A 16,512-nucleotide genomic window follows, 5' to 3' on the forward strand; every position below is an offset into this window, starting at 1 on the left:
ATATTCACAATGTAAAGAAACTCCTAAAGCTACGCAACAAACAACAAAACACTAGAACCAATCTGGACAAGTTTTGAAAGTCTTAATCTGGTTGAACCATATATAATACAAAATTATGGTCGGGTGAGATCCACACATTGTCTCCTTTAATAATGGACAGGATATTGATTATCTTATTTGGTACCAGCTCAAAGTTGCTGTATCAAATTGGTGAAAAAAGAAATTCAAGATCCTAGTGCAACAACACAAAAGTTGTTATATTGCAATTTATTCCTATCAATTATAGAATGTCAAAGTTTCGCTCATGTGAAATGATGCTGAGACCGTCGATAGCCAGGACAGAAACAACGTACAAACCCGAAATTTGCTAAAGCCATACGGCGGTGGGCAATCATCGAACCTGCAATTCGAATGTGAACACCCTTTCAGAATAATGTGGCTCAACATGATATTTTATGATGTCTCTAATATCAATAAATAATTATTCAAAATATCTTGTAAAATTATGCAATATTTTTATGATGTAAAATATTGGTATATTGAAATGTGTCTACTTGATTTAATAGACTAAGATTATAAATGTATTCATCATAGTTCTTGACTTGACCATATCCATCATAATGGCATATTCTTATAGGTACATGTTGGACTATGATGGAAAGGAGGTATAAGTTAAAATTGCTCATACTAAGAAAAACAAAAAAGGCTAATATTTTGATGGTAATTAGTGCACAGTAATCTCAGTAGTTTTTCCATAATGAGATTCATGTACTTTGAGTATTGACTTAATAAATTAGTCTAACGTGTCATTGCCAGGAACTTGGCGTCCTATAAGAAGTGTTGTCATTATAGTGACTCTGGATATGAACGATAAATGAATCCATGTGTTAGTATAGAGTAATGACACATTAATAAACTTCTCATTAATGAATCTAATTAATAATGTTGTTTATAAATGAATGCAACATATCTATTACATGAATTGATATTACGATAGAAAAGATTTTAGGGTTGATCATGTCCTTTCTGAATATTATAAAAATTGTCAAGTAACAAGTTCATGACATAAACAAAGTAGTTGAAGAGAAACCTGCAGATAAAGAGAAGCCTGNTAGTTTGCAACAATGTACAAGAATATATAAATATGTTATAATGAGATATAATGCATAATTTGTTTATTGAAATATTTGCAATATCATATATTAGAATTAGCCATTTATAATAAAGTATTTTTCCCATATGAATATATTATTATGGGTGTATTAAATTATTAATTTAAAAAAAAATCCTTTTTATCTTTCTCTTTACGAGATAAACCAAGGGCAAGGATCTCTTTTTGTTTTACTAAAATATATGATGTTACGTTGCTTTTTTTGTCAACTAATGAAAAGTTTTTGTCCTCTCTCTCTCTCTCTCTCTCTCTCTCTCTCTCTCTCTCTCTATATATATATATATATATATAACTCTCTTTTTTGTTTAAGATTTTCATCTACTCCGATTATGATTTTTTATTCATGATAGTAGAAATGGAAGAATAAATTAGATTTTTCCCACTATTAAAAAATTCAACGTGTAGCCCTCTTTTTTAAAGTTTTCTTTAATCTTAAACTGATGCATTATCATCTAATATTATAATTCAATCTCGTATGAATTGTTATTTGTTTGGGAAAAACTTATTTAAAGCTTTTTATAGAAAATGTGCTAAATTATATATGTACTTTGAAAATGTGAGAAAAAGTGATTTTTTTTTTTTTTTTTAAGTTGTCCATAAAAGCTAAAAAAACAAAAAAATCAAACTTATAAACTAGTCGTAAACACACACAAAGTATACAAAAGCATGATCACAATCTTTCTTACTAATACATTGGTTATCTCTATAGATTCGTAAATATCTACTAAATCAAAATATACTATCTATATGAAAATACTTTACAAACAAAAGAAAAAATGTCGTATCAAGAATTTTTGCTCAACAATGATTAATTGGAGAAATTAGAAAAACTGTTTGCTTTTGATAACCTATTAAGAATACTTTCTTCCACCCAAAAATATTATCAACTAAACAACTATAAGCAAAATCTCATAATTAAGTTTTTTCATGCATAATTATGAAATTTTTAAAAAATAAAACAATAATGAAAAATCAATTGCAAAAGTCAAATTATATCACTTATTAGATTATTTCATTTCACTAATTGATTTTTTTTTTCTGAATAAATGCTATTATAGAGTATTTAAAAAATAACTATCGGGAGAACTTTTTCCACAAAAATTACAAAATTTTCCATCCAAAATAATTAAAAAAAAAACTTAACAAAGCCTCAAACTTAAACATCTAAAACAACTAATTGTCAACCCAAACTCAAATCAAATCAAAGTCATATAGAGAAAGAACCTGTAATTGCGAATTGAAACACCACAGCACCTAAATGCATAAGCCAAAACAAATTTGTTAGAAATAAAAATAAATGTGATTTGAAAATTAAATCAACAATAACAAAAAGAACCATTACTAAAAAAAAAAAAGTGGTAGAAACAATATAAATATATATATTTTTATATATTTATCAAAAGAGAAACAAAATTGAAGAAATTGAGATAGTATTGACTTTTTTGTGGATAGAACTTGGAAAAAAAAATATATGAGAGAGGTGGAAAGGAAGTTATATAAAATTTATATAAAAAATAAGATAAAAAATAAAGGCTTGAAGGAGATGAAATGTTGAACAAGGTAAATGACAAAGTTTAAAAAGATATAAAGAAGAAAATTTAAGAATGCTTAAAGGGAATGAAATGGAAAATTAAAAATGACAACTGTTAAAACTTAAAAGAGTTGAAAGGTTGAACTAAGATGGCAACAATTGAAAGAGACGAAAAGTTAAACAAAAAAGTAAAAAATTGCAATATATATATACACACACACTAGAGTCAAGCCTTACCCTTTTAGTAAATTTTGTAATAGGTATGACTTTTGCTTAGGAAATCTAGCCTGTTTGGTTAGAGTATTTAAATATAGTTTTTTGTTTTGCAATCTATAAAATGGTGGGTCCCACACTTGAATTTTTATCTAACTAATATTTTCTAAATACAATTTTCAAAAAACTGTGTACTATTTTCCTAGTTTAGAACATGATTTTGAAATCAGTTAAGAGCCTGATTGGTAGGAGGATTTTTATTTTTGTTTTCAAAACATTATAAAAACAATTTTCCAAAAATTGAACTTGAAACTAGTTTTCAGATAATAATTTTTATATTTTACATGTTTGGCTCCCACTTTTAAGAATAATTGTCATAACACTAAAAAAAAAAAAAATTGTTTGGGAGGCCATTTATATTTTTGAGATTTCAAAAAAAATATTTGCAAAAAATAATGTGCAAAATCTATAGATTACTTTTTAAATTACTTTTTTTGTGTGTGGACAATGATAAGGGAATAGAGCTCATCTTATATAATTTTTGTTAATGATAAGTTTCAAATTTGAAGTGTGAGAATTTTTTTTTTTTTTTTGTGATAAAGATAAACTCCTAAATTTAAGAGATAAAAAAGTTTGGACAAATATGTGAGGTCCATTATTTTCAATTTATTTACAACTATGTCATTAAAAAAAAATTTCTATATCTTGAAAACACACACTAAGATGTTTTCAAAATCGTGTTTCAAATCAGGAAAATAGGATACAGTTTTTTGAAAATTGTATTTAGAAAATATTAGTCAAACAATAAATTCAAGTATGGGACCTACTATTTTATGGATTGCAAAACAAAAAACTATATTTAAATACTCTTACTAAACAGCTCCTAAGGGAGTGTTTTCAGAATACAGAAAATATTTTTAATGACATAGTTGCAAATAAATTAAAAACAGTGGACTCTACATATTTATTCAAATTTGAAAAATATCATTAAAAAAAAGTACATGATGAACTCTATTCCATCATCATTATCTACACAAAAATATACAGATTCTACATGTTACTTTCTGTAAATCTCAAAAATATAAATGATCTCCCAAACAATTATTTTTTTGTTTTTAGTATTTTGAAAATTGTTCATAAAAGTGGGATCCAAACATGTATAATATAAAAATTATTATCTAAAAGCTAGTTTTAAGTTCAATTTTTTGAAAATTGTTTTTATACTATTTTGAAAACAAAAACAAAAATCCTCCCACCAATCAGGCCCTAATATATATATATATATATATATACTTTGCGTGTGCAATTAGGATTTTTTTTTTAAATTTTTTTATTTATTTTGGATTTAGTGAAATTATGTTTAAAAATGAGATAAAAATAATGTCCTAATTTTTAAAATCTTTTTCTACATGAGAATTGATAAAAGTTTGAAAGCCTAAAATTTAGGAACTTTTTTGAAAATAGTAAATTACTTTTTTAACCAATATGTGTTTTTAAATTTAAAAATATATAACTAAAAGATAATGGTATTTTAGAGAATTTAAGAATTTGTATGAGGATATTTTAGTACGCAAAATGATGAAACCCAAATAAGAAATCTTGTTATCAAGCATATATATATGAAAAAAATGTAATCTGACAGTAGATTTGTCAAAATTCACATCCAATTAAGAAATATTGAGTAGTGTAATATTGCTTAGGTTTCGTTTGGGAGTTCATAGGGGAATGGAATGAAATAAAATGAAATTATCACATGGGAATGAAATAGAATGAAATTATCACAAGGAAATGGAATAAAATGGAATGGAATGGAATGTATTTAAGTAAGGGGAAATGAATGGAATTAAATAACCTTGATTGGATGTTTTAAAATAAATGAATGAAAATGAATGGAATGTAAGTAATTTTGTTTGGGAGTAACATGGAGGGAATGGAATTGAATCATTTTATGATAATATTACTATTAGACCCCTATTTTAAAATAAATGGTTGAATATATAGATGTATTTTGGGAGTTTTAGTAAAAAAATTCATTAAATTTAATTCTATTCCCTCCCATTCATCTCAATTTCGGAGGGAATGAAAATTTGAGATTTTAAGGGAATAAAGAGGAATGAGTATTCTCTCCTACTCATTCCATTCTCTCATACTTAAACTCTTAAACAATGAAATAGTCTTTTTATTTCTTCCATTAAAACTTACAAATAAGGGAAGGGAAGAATATTTTAAAATTATTCTTTTTATTCATTTCCATTTCATTTCATTCTCTCCTCCTAAACGAGATATCAGAGTTACACCAGGTGTAACTTGAACATAACATATATATATATATATATATTATATAATGAAAAAATAATAGGAAAAAGATATTGATGATGCGGCATAATGGGAACTTTGCAAAATTTATTGCCAGGCTTCTATGATCATATACGGTGTAGATCAATATAGATGGATATCTAAATATTAAGCAAGAGAACATATTACGTACCAATTTGCGACATCTTGCAAGTACCAGCCGGCCAAGTTTGCAGCCTCATTCAAAGCAGCCTTCCAGTGCTGCACCTTATCTTCCCCGAAACGCTCCTTACCCCGGGCAAAAACTTCGCCAAAACTCCCATTCAGGTCCTGTGTCCCCTCATCCAGGTTCCGCACTTCGGATGGATCCACATCATAGAAAATGGGCAGTACAATTCGCTGCGAGCTCCGGTTGCATTCCATAATCTTCGCCAGCTCATTCAGACACCACTCCGAAGCAGCATAGTCTTTCGAGAATACGATAACTGCAATCATTGACATCTCGATTGCCTTCTCTAGCTCTATCCATATATCTTTCCCTCTCTCCATTTTTGTGTCATCTCTAAAGGTGTAAATCCCTCTCTTCTTTAGAGCAGCAAATAAGTGGCAGACAAAGCATGCGCTAGTATCTCTGTTTTTGTAACTCACAAATACTTCGTAACTCTTTGCTGGACATGGGATGGATGAGAATGATGCGGAACACATTTTTAAGGCCATGAAAGCAGAGCTGTACAGTATTCATCCAAGAAAGAAATTAACCAGAGCAATTATAGAGGGCCTATGTCAATAATAATAATAATAAAAAGAATACCAAATTAAAGTCGGCGAGACATGCACAGTTGTACACTTGATAGGTTTTCGGGTTTGGACTTTCCTATAATATATAATATTAAAAAAAGCATTTTGAAATGCATGGTTTTGCGTGCATGCGTTAAGTTGACTTTAACTAAATCATCTAAATCCTATAAAATAATAACATCTTACCTAATTAATATATATATAAAAGCAGAGTTCTCATACAGGAAAGTATGAGATTTTGTTATATGACATATTTTATAAAAAGAATTGAAGTACTTTTAAATTATATTAAAGATAAGAATAAATTTAAAAATGGAAATTTTTTATTTCCTTTGGTTTAATGTTTGAAGACTACTTTTTGTTATATTTTTTATTTAATATTTTAAGACTACTATTTGTTTCATTTGATTCAATGTTTTAATACTTTTCTTCTCTCTCACACACACGAAACTTTTTACATTTCCATTCACCATTTTCACTTTTACTCCTTTATATACACATGTCTATAACCCTTTATGCTATCTCATTTCAAATACACTAAAATAAAAAACGATATTATTTACTTTCAACTTTTCAATGACATCTATGTAACTCCAACATTGTGGTACCATTTAATTCTAACCCGTATGAGTAGGCTATGACAAAGAAAGGGAGCTTGCGTTTTTTATTCAGTGACGGTAACTTACGATTGTTGTTGAAGTTAGACATTTTGGATTTTGTAAAAGTTGTAATTTGTTTTGAGTCTTTGGGTGTATGGGATTTTGGTTTGGGAAAGTCATAAATGTATTTTGTTTTGGAATTAAAGAAAAAGAAACATTCTAATTGATTATTTATGAAGTTAGCTATTTTTTTTTTTTTTTTTTTTTTTTTTTTTTCAGATAAAAGTTTTGTGTTAGAACTCATAAAAAAAGAAAAAAAAAAATTTTTTTCAGATAAAAGTTTTACTGCTATTTTATGCAATATGAGCCATAGTGATAAAAATAAAAATTGATGATGGTTTCAAATTATTTTCAATTTTTTTAAAGGGTACGGAAATCCAAATAAAAACTATTAAATTTTGATAAATGGATGTATTTTTAGCCAATTTCTCTTTCTTTAATCATGTTCTTTTTATGTTAATACTTACAAATAATTTCTTTAATTTCATTGAGACAATTAGTTGTTTGTTTGCGATTCAGGTCTCCATATTTGGTTGTGAGAATAGAGTGGTTGAAAAGTGTTTAGGTCTCTAGGTTCTTTTTATTTTTTTTTTCATTTTCAACGATCAGAATCACGTTTTTCTTCTTTCTTTCTTTTCATATGTGGTTTTTTTTTTTTCCTTGGATTTGAATGACTTTAGAACTCTAAACTCCCTAAGGATATCGGTTTTGGAGTTTGAATATCATTGATTTTAGATCCTTCAGTTTTATTACTGAAGCAAAATATTTGGGCTTTATTCTTTTAGTTTGGGATTTAGGCAAGTTGAAATCGAAAGTTTCAAACCATCATTTTAATTTTGCTCTCATCTTCTCTAGATGTCAGATTTTGGGTTCCCCTACTTTGCGCCTGATTGGATGGGATCATTTTATTTTAGTGACAAGTCACAGCCAGGATATAGTTTTGATTACACAGATTTCTATATTTCGAAAATAAGATCATTATTATTTAACATATGTCTTGCTCTATAATGGTCATGATTCTAAATGTTTAATGTTTCCATTATTACAGAAAATGAGTTCCATGAGGAATTTGATAAATTAGGGGTCAAATCTCCTTTTTTTTCCTCGTTGTTTAGGTTTGGAAAAAGTTACGAAGGAAAATTCATAGGAATGGTATTCAATTATTTATTATCAACTGTAAACATTATATTATTTATGTCAACATCTTCCTCATACATAAATTCTCAATAGTCAAAATAGTTCTCAGAGCTGCAGTCCAAATGAACCTACTGTGATTTAGTTGACAAATTGTGGAGACCGTGTACTTAAATCACTGAGAAATTACCAGGAACATAGGTTGTGTTTGGATGGCAACATTTGGATTTGGATTTGGATTTGAAATCCATTGATTTAAAATGCCTTGATTTGAAATCCTTTGATTTTAAAATTCCTTGTTTGGGTCTTTTTAAACAAAGAAGGATTTGAAATTCATCATTTCAAATTCCATTGTTTGGATACCTAAATTTAGATTTAGATTTGGATTTGGATTTAATATCAATAAAATATATATTTTAATTATTATTTTTCTTAATCCTTCTACATTTTAATAAATACATGAGGTAATATTAATAATTCAATTGACAAGATAATAACTAAATATCTTTAGTCATAAACAACTAAAAAAAATATCTTGCCAATTATTGACAACTAAAATTTTTACATCAACTAGAGAGAAAACCCAAATGCATGGATTTTTTTCATAAAATTCAAAATCTCAAACTAAGGTTCATAACAACTAAACAGTTATATATCAGGAGAGACAGATTAAATATCCAAAATATGTGTATTTTCTTCCCATTCTATTATGTTTTTAAAATAATACAAAATTCAAAATAAGAAAAATACAATATATAAATATAAATATAAAGTCTCAAATAACACGACGATGCCGAGATTGATATTCCTCAAACATTTCTTTTGCCAAAGCATCTCGAAAGGCTGTCCACTCATCAGTAACTCTAACAAATGTGATGTTTTCTTCTGATATCTCATTTTCATTTAGTGAAACATCTTCTAATTCAAGATTCACAACTCTCAATAGCTTATCCTCATTCATTTCATCCCGTATAAAATTATGAAAAATGCAACTTGCATTAATAATCCTAATTTGAGTCTTCATTTCATAAAAACTAGTTGTGTGTAATATTGCCCACCTTTTTTTCAATAACCCAAAAGCCCATTCAATTGTATTTCTTGCAAATGAGTGTCGAAGATTAAATAGCTCCTTATAATCTGTTGGTGTATTTCCTCTTCACAAATTTAGGTGATATCGAGTTCCTCTATAAGGAGCTAAACACCCAAGAAAATTTGTGTACCCAGAATCCACAAGATAATACGTATTTGATGGTATTTCGAGGCAATAGCGTCGACTCAAAGCATCACGCAACATTCGAGAATCCGATACAGATCCCTTCCAACTAGGTAATACATATATGAACTTCAGATTAGCATCACAAGCTCCTAAAACATTTGTATTGAGTCCACCTTTCCTATTTCGATATCTACCTTGATCTTCTATGGGAATAGTTAATAGGACATGAGTACCATCAAGAGCTCCAAGTGCTCCCTTGAACCACTTCCATCTATCTCCTTTGTGACGAACTGCATGATCTTGTTTGATATACTTTTTGCCTATCTTAAGAATAGCTTTCAACACAGAATGAAATTGTCTACTTATAGTTTCCCCAGAACGAGCAAAAACATTTTTAATTGTTCTATTCTTGAGGTCGTGGGCAAGAATATGTAAAAACAATGCTACAACTTCCCTAACTATAACATTTCTTGTGACAACCAATCCACCCTCATCACACAAAATGTTACATAACTTGTTAAACCCACGTGTGTTTACACGTAATTCTGATATGCATTTAGATTCCTGAGCTAGAGATCCCATCCAAAGTCTTCTCTGATAAATCCCCTCTTCAATTTCACTTCTTAATGGTTCTCTCACAAAGTCCTTCCTATGCGAGCATATTCCAACAAGCATAACAAAAAACGCCACTAGCAAAACCAAAAATCTCATTGCCTCTTCCCTGTATACTTCCATCTCCTCTCTTTTATGTTTTCGTTGAATGGATATATCTCTTCCATCGTTGGTCATTTTTGTCTCTGTTTATTTTTCAAAATACAAACAATAAGAATCTATAACTAATAAAAAGGTTATCAAAGAAAATCCATGAAATCACACCAAACAAATCAATGTAATTGCAACTACAAATATGAATAATAAATAATTAATATATATTGCATTTTATCCACACAAAAAAAAAAAAAAAAAAAAAAAAAAAAAAAAAAAAAACAGATAGACATCATTTAAGCAGCTAAACTCTCACTTGAAATTGACCTTACCTCAAAGAATGATAGAAACATTTTAAAGCCGTGAGACTGACCGAGGCCATGAACAAATCTCACTTGAGAGAATGAGGAAAGCGTACTAGTCGAGGTTATGAGATTGACCTCACCTCTTAAGAATGAGGAATATATTCTGTTGCCATAAGATTGGTCGAAATCATGAAACTAGCCTAAAAAGCTGCCTAATGCCACAGAACTGATCTAGGCTACAAGATTGAAGCTAACTATGAAAGCTAGACTAAAATCCGACCAAGCAAAGATACATCACCAAATGCAGCAAAGAATGTGAACTAAATTAACTCAAGACAAACATAGAGTAGGCACACATTGTCAAAAGAAGGCACTCAGTGAAGCCAAATTGTTTAACTACAAAAGGGGAGCTCAAACACGACCTCCATTCCTCACAGATCAATTTTTTTTTTTTTTTTTAAAGTCAATTCACTCCACAGTCCACACTGGCCTGCCTAAAGTACCATCGTCTTCATCATCCATTACCTTGACAGCAATAAACTTAATGTTGTCCATTGGCATACAATGAAAGAAATTCATACCCAGGCACTCTTAGGACACCCTCTGAGCAAACGCCTCAAAGTCTTCCATTAAACTATTAGTGAAAGGTATGAAAGAAAGAAAACCAAATCATATGCGAATAAACCTTTACCACTGGACCACTTACCCACTGATAAACCAATACCTGAAGAGTCTAAATAGAGGACAATAGAGGACAGGGGACCATTGGTGCTTCCTCATGCAAGTTTAGCCATAACTTAATCCCAATTCTTTTGGAGTCCTAGTAGCATTAGTTACTGGATTTCCTGAGAACAAACTTCATGCCCTCAAAAATTCAAACTTGTTGACCTTAATCAAATCATATGAGAATGGCCTTTCTCATTGGACCCCTCACCGTAGTGGTGGTGCCATAACCAATTTTTCACTGTGCCCCAATGGACAACACGCTAATTCTCTTCATCTATATCAAAACACCCATCAAATATCAGTAGCATGGTCATGTTTTTGAGCATTAACTAATCCAAATTCAGTTTGTCGACTAGGTTTATTGCTTGCCAAATTCACCAAAACTATATATATACCTTTGCTTATTACTTCACAACTCATAAACAGTTCATAGAAGCATTTCATCAAACACATAATTTGCATTTCAAACCCACAAATTAAAATAAAAAAGAACCCGAAACAAATTATTGAAAATACCATGAAACAAGATGCACAAACAAATTAAAAAAAAATCCACAAATAATCAAATTGAACCCAAACAAACCCACAAAAGAATCAAATAAAACCCACAACCTTTGTGGATTTAGATTTAGTAGAAAGAGAGAATTAGAGAGGTTAAAGAGGAAGATATGAGTTGAGAGAAACAAACTTGAAGTTGCTGAGAGAGAGAGAGAGGGATGTTGCCGAGAGAGAGAGAGGGAAGAATAGCCTGTGAGTTGTGGCTAGGAAGAGAGACACGGAGAGCCCAACGAGAAATAGTGCATGAGAGTGAGAGTGAGAGATTTCCAAATTCCACCATGTAGGAAGGTATTTCAAATTCATGGATTTAGGCCTATCAAATTCTGGTTGGATTTGGGACCAAATCCAAATCTATTTATTTTAACTTACCCAAACAAAGGATTTGGATTTGGGCCCCCTCAAATCCAAATCCAAATCTAAATCCATGTGACCCAAATAGACCAATAAAGAATTTGATTATCTTAGTTGATTCATGTTGCTCAAATGTTGCCTATGAGATTTGATGAAAATTTGGTGGTGTGGTGTCACAAAGAAAAGAGAGTTGGAGAGGCCAAGATGGTTAGAACTTAATAGCTTGTTTGGATGGAGGGAGAGTAGAAGGGAGTAGAGTAGAGGGAGGGAGAGTATACTAAATTACCTTGTTTGAATGTTTTTTAAAGGAGGAGGGAGAGAGATTTGGAGGGATTCTAACTACTCTAACCCCTCATTTCTAATTCTCCCAAATTGGAGAGATTTGGAGGTAGAGTAGAGCATAGAAATGCTTGACAAAATGAATTACCAAATTTACCCTTACCATATTAACAAAATTACAAACTATGAAAATACTAATTATTTCTCTCCCCCTTACTTAATTTAAAAAAAATCCAAATAAGGTGGAGGATAACCATTCCCCTACTCTCCTCCCCACTACTTTCCTCCTCTCTACTCTCCTCTACTCTCCTCTCCTCTACTCTCCTCTCCCTCCAAACTTCCAAATATAGCATAAGTGATTTGTTGGCCAATTGTGGTTACCAAAAACTAAAATGTCTCCTAGGGGGTAGACAACTTATATTATTATGTTTTCTCATTACATCTGGATTAACTTACTAATTAGTATGGTTTCAGTAGAGGCGCATGCTTCCTTAAACCTAGAGCATACATGAAAAGTCATGTGGCATCAATTGAGGGTTATTTCTTGTATTTTAGATTTGGTGTTGTTATTCTAGCAATTCTGTCTAAGTAGAGCTTGGCCTTTGCTTGGTAGTTGCAACTACATTGGCTACATTGAGAATCAAAACGTGTTGACAGATACTGGTGCTCAGCTGTCCTGATAACACTATACTGGTGAACACATGCCAAAGGGGCCCTGTTAGTGTTGGTCATTAAGAGTTAACTTGGAGTTTGCATGGTTAGAGATCTCTCTTATGGCTTTCATAAGGAATATCTTGAATAGGAATCTTGGACTTGCATTGACAGTCTTACATGGTTTTTTTTTTTTTTTTTTTTTTTTTTTTGTCAAGTGTAAATTATTTTTAATTTTATGAGGCTTGATTCCCTTTCTCATTGGGTATGCTATTGCTATTAGAATTGTTCTTGCTACATTCCCCTTATTTTCCTTTAGCTTTCATTTTTGGGATTTGTTACATCCGATGAGCAATTCAATTCCACTCTTTCCTTTTACATGAGATCTATGTCTTGGAAGATGGGTGCTAAATGTCATTTGGAAGAAGATGAAGTGATAATAAGAGAGAATATAAATAATGCCCTTTGAAATCTGTAGTCTTAGATTTACTTACCCCAAAAGAGGAAAAAAAGAAAAGAAAAAAGCCTTGAGATTCCAAAACCTTGGTCAGTGGTTCTAGGCATTGAGAGTTTCTATTATGTTGGAAATTAGCATCCTTTGTGGTCACTGTGCTTCTTTAGGATGAGTTCAACATATGCAAATGCTTCAAGGCCTGAAGTGACCATTGTACATGAGTATACCTACATTTTTGAAAAATACCTTAGGCTACGTAGTGAGAGCTTTTTTTCTATTGAAATTCTTGCTACATGTTCACCTTTCTTCAATCAAGTGTGATAGGTCTAAGCTGTAATGTGTACAGATATATAGTGGCAATTTCAAGTATATATTAGTGTTTTGAAGATACGGAGTGCACATCAAATCTATTGCTAACATCTTTCATTTGTTCTCTTTATGAGTGGTCATTTGCTTTGGGTCTCATAGATAGTACTTCTATTCAAAATTTCATAGAGTCAATTTATATGTAAATATTTTTCAGTTGTAATTCTTTAGGCTACTTCATGTTTTTTTTTTTTTTTTTTTTTCATGAAGTAGTCTCTTTGCAATAAAGTTATTCTCATGTATATATATGTTAGTATTTTGGGTCCAAGGTATTTGCTTATTTTTGTAGTTACTACCTCTATATTTTTGTGTATTTTAAATATAGTCTTATACTCTCTTGGCAACTCAGCACAGTAAAATTTTAAAATTTGTTAGTAGTGCTTTAACAATCAATCATCCAAAGTGATTTGTTTTGATCGAGGTCAACTCTCAGTATTCCTAGTTCTGACAATTTCTGAAAAACATCAAGATGATTAACCGCCCTTGGATTCACGCATATAATCTATGGCAAGCAAATATTGCAGGGTTTGCATGCAATCTGCCAGTTACAGAATTGGGAGTGGTACCTACATACAAGGTTTTCAGACTCGGACCGTTCATTGAACCGTAAAAGGGAGAGGTTCAAGGTTTTTGAGGTCGAACCGAGGTTGAACCGGGTCGAACCTGATGACGTCATAATTAATTTAATAATTAATTAAAGCCTAAATATAATATTAAATTTATAAAACTAGTAAAATTGACTAATATATTTATATATGTGATGGAAATTTAATGATTTTCAAGCATATATTTAATAATTAAATAAGAAAGTTAATAAAATAAAATAATAACCATGAAAACATTAAAATTTATGATTAATTTTTGAAGTAAAGTTGAATATCTTTGAAGGATTTTAATTATAATTTTTTTTATTCCTTGTAAGAGATGGATAATTTAATTAAGTAGAATAAAATTGTGTTAAGTTGTTTTTATAAAAAAAAAAAAAAAAAAAAAATTGCTAAGGGGTTGGTCCGCACGGTTCTTGACCGGTTCGTACAGTCCAACCCCGGTTTTAGGGGTTCACGGAATTGCCACATATGCACGGTTCTTTATGCTTAAAAAACCGGTTTTCGTCACAGTTCACGGTTTTCACGGTCCGACCTCCCGGTTCGGTCCGGTTCTGAGAACTATGCTGCAGAAAGCAAAGAGCGCTCCTCGGGAGAATTTTTTCTTCTTCAAAAGCTCAAATCGCCAGAATGTTAAAAATAAGCCTTAGCCAAATCAGGATCCTCCTTTTATAGTAGTAGAAAATGAGCGGTAAAATTCCCGCCCATAAATGAGAAGAAAAAGGAGTCGTACGATCCCCATCTGACTGTAGAATGTGGGCAGACAAACAGCCTTCTAACGCCATAAATGAGGGCTTGTGAATTCCGAAGTGCCAGCAGCGTGCGAATGATAGATGAAAAGACGCAGATACCTGTGAATGCATATGGCACGTGTGTATTTCACTTATGAAACTAAAACTTCACCCCTGTCTCCTAGACAGGTAGTGAAAGTTTTAGGGGGCTATTGTGAGTACCCGATGCCCGAGGAGGAAGTGGAAGGGTCGAAACACTGAACTAAAGCCTGAAGAAGAGTAGGAAAGGTAATGGAGATAACTGGGGCACAACACCAAATCGAGGTTGAGCAATAGCCCGAGGAGTTTTGGCGCCCGAGGAATGAGACAGGTCAGCTTAAACATCAGCAGGAGAGCTATGGGCCAAGCTGTCGAATAAAAGCAATGGAGGCCAGTTGATTTCGGCCTTTTCTTGTTTCAAATCACTTGGTATGATCTCTTTTCCCTTCATTCTTCATGCATTTCATGTTTTTGAATCTTAGGTTTTGGGGTTTTTTGAAAAATTTTGGGGTTTTTCAAAATTGATGAGTTTTTCTTGAAATTTTGGAATGGGTTCTCTTTTAAAGGTGTTAAAAATCTCATTCATTGTATCACATTTGCATTCTAATGGGATTTTCATGCATTTAGATGTATGTAATATGTTTGTGTGCTAGTAGGTTTGGATTGGGCCTGCCTGTCCCATTCGCATTAAATGGAGTACTCCAGCTTTACCAGACACATTAAATGAGGAGGTGACCTGAACAGTGTTCACCACAGCTTTCTCAACTACCGCCGCCCCCTAATTCAGAGACGTCAGAAGACAGGTGTTGGAAAGGAGGATGAGTGCCCAATAGAGATGGACGAAGTAAATGCAATGGGGAAGGCTATAAAAGGAGGAAGCTGGCCACTAGGGAGGGGACAGAAAAAATTAGAGAAGTATCCAATACTAGATAGAAAAAAGGGCTCCCTTGGAGATAGATAGTTCTTAAGGAAGTTCCATACTTGCTATGCTATCCCATCTCTTATAAATTCTATTGGTTTGGGCCAAGTTTCATCAACCCAGTTTATCATTTAAAGAGGGCTGTTGTACAAACGAATTGTTGGTCCTTACAATAATAAAGTTCTCTCACACTCTAACAAACAAGGCTAGTGGGTTTGATTATTAAGGAAGAGAGCCCACACTTTTAGGATTCTATTGGTCATTTAGGTGACAATCAAGGTGTTACCAAGATCAACAAAGCTGCAACATTAATTATTTTTTGAAATCTACTACCTCAACGTTAATATATTGTATAAAAGCCCTCTACTATTGTATAGAATTCATTAAGTCAATAATAATAGAAATAGTTCATCCGAGTCTTCTCTATCTGTTTTCTTCAACCTCGATCTAGACCTTTCTATAATATTTCAAAAATTTCTTTCAGTCTTTGTTTGCAAAGCCATACATAGTATCAGAGCCAATGGCTACCAATACAACACAACCAACTGTTGGTGTAATAAAACAACCTTTAGTCTAAAACATGTCGAATATGATAATGGAGAGTCAAGTTAAATGCATAAACCTCAAATTGTCCTTAGTTTAGCTTAATAACCCTAAGGATTTTTAGATACGCATGACTAATCACTCCTTAAAAAACCAATGTGGTACGTGAAGACTTCCTAAAAACAATAAAATGATAAAAGATGCACTCACATACACAATTCACAAAATCTCAAGCATTTCAAAAGCATCACACACTAGGCATC

General features: G+C 31.5%; 1 protein-coding gene and 1 long non-coding RNA gene across 2 annotated transcripts; both read right to left on the bottom strand.

Annotated features, from left to right (window-relative positions):
* Positions 1 to 5,378: 5,378 nt before the first annotated feature.
* LOC112023803 (disease resistance protein RPV1-like) lies at positions 5,379 to 5,915 on the bottom strand. Its single transcript, XM_024056426.2, has one exon. The coding sequence runs from the start codon at positions 5,913 to 5,915 to the stop codon at positions 5,379 to 5,381; it is 537 nt and encodes a 178-aa protein (XP_023912194.2).
* A 2,555-nt stretch (positions 5,916 to 8,470) lies between these two features.
* On the bottom strand, positions 8,471 to 11,537 carry LOC112023804 (uncharacterized). The gene is made up of 2 exons (XR_010623520.1): positions 11,442 to 11,537; positions 8,471 to 9,814 (listed from the first exon to the last, which is right to left on the bottom strand). It is a non-coding gene; the product is annotated as an uncharacterized LOC112023804 (long non-coding RNA).
* Between the last annotated feature and the right edge of the window lie 4,975 nt (positions 11,538 to 16,512).

This window comes from Quercus suber, unplaced genomic scaffold, assembly GCF_002906115.3.
Source record: "Quercus suber isolate HL8 unplaced genomic scaffold, Cork oak 2.0 scaffold_340, whole genome shotgun sequence".
NCBI lineage: Eukaryota > Viridiplantae > Streptophyta > Magnoliopsida > Fagales > Fagaceae > Quercus > Quercus suber.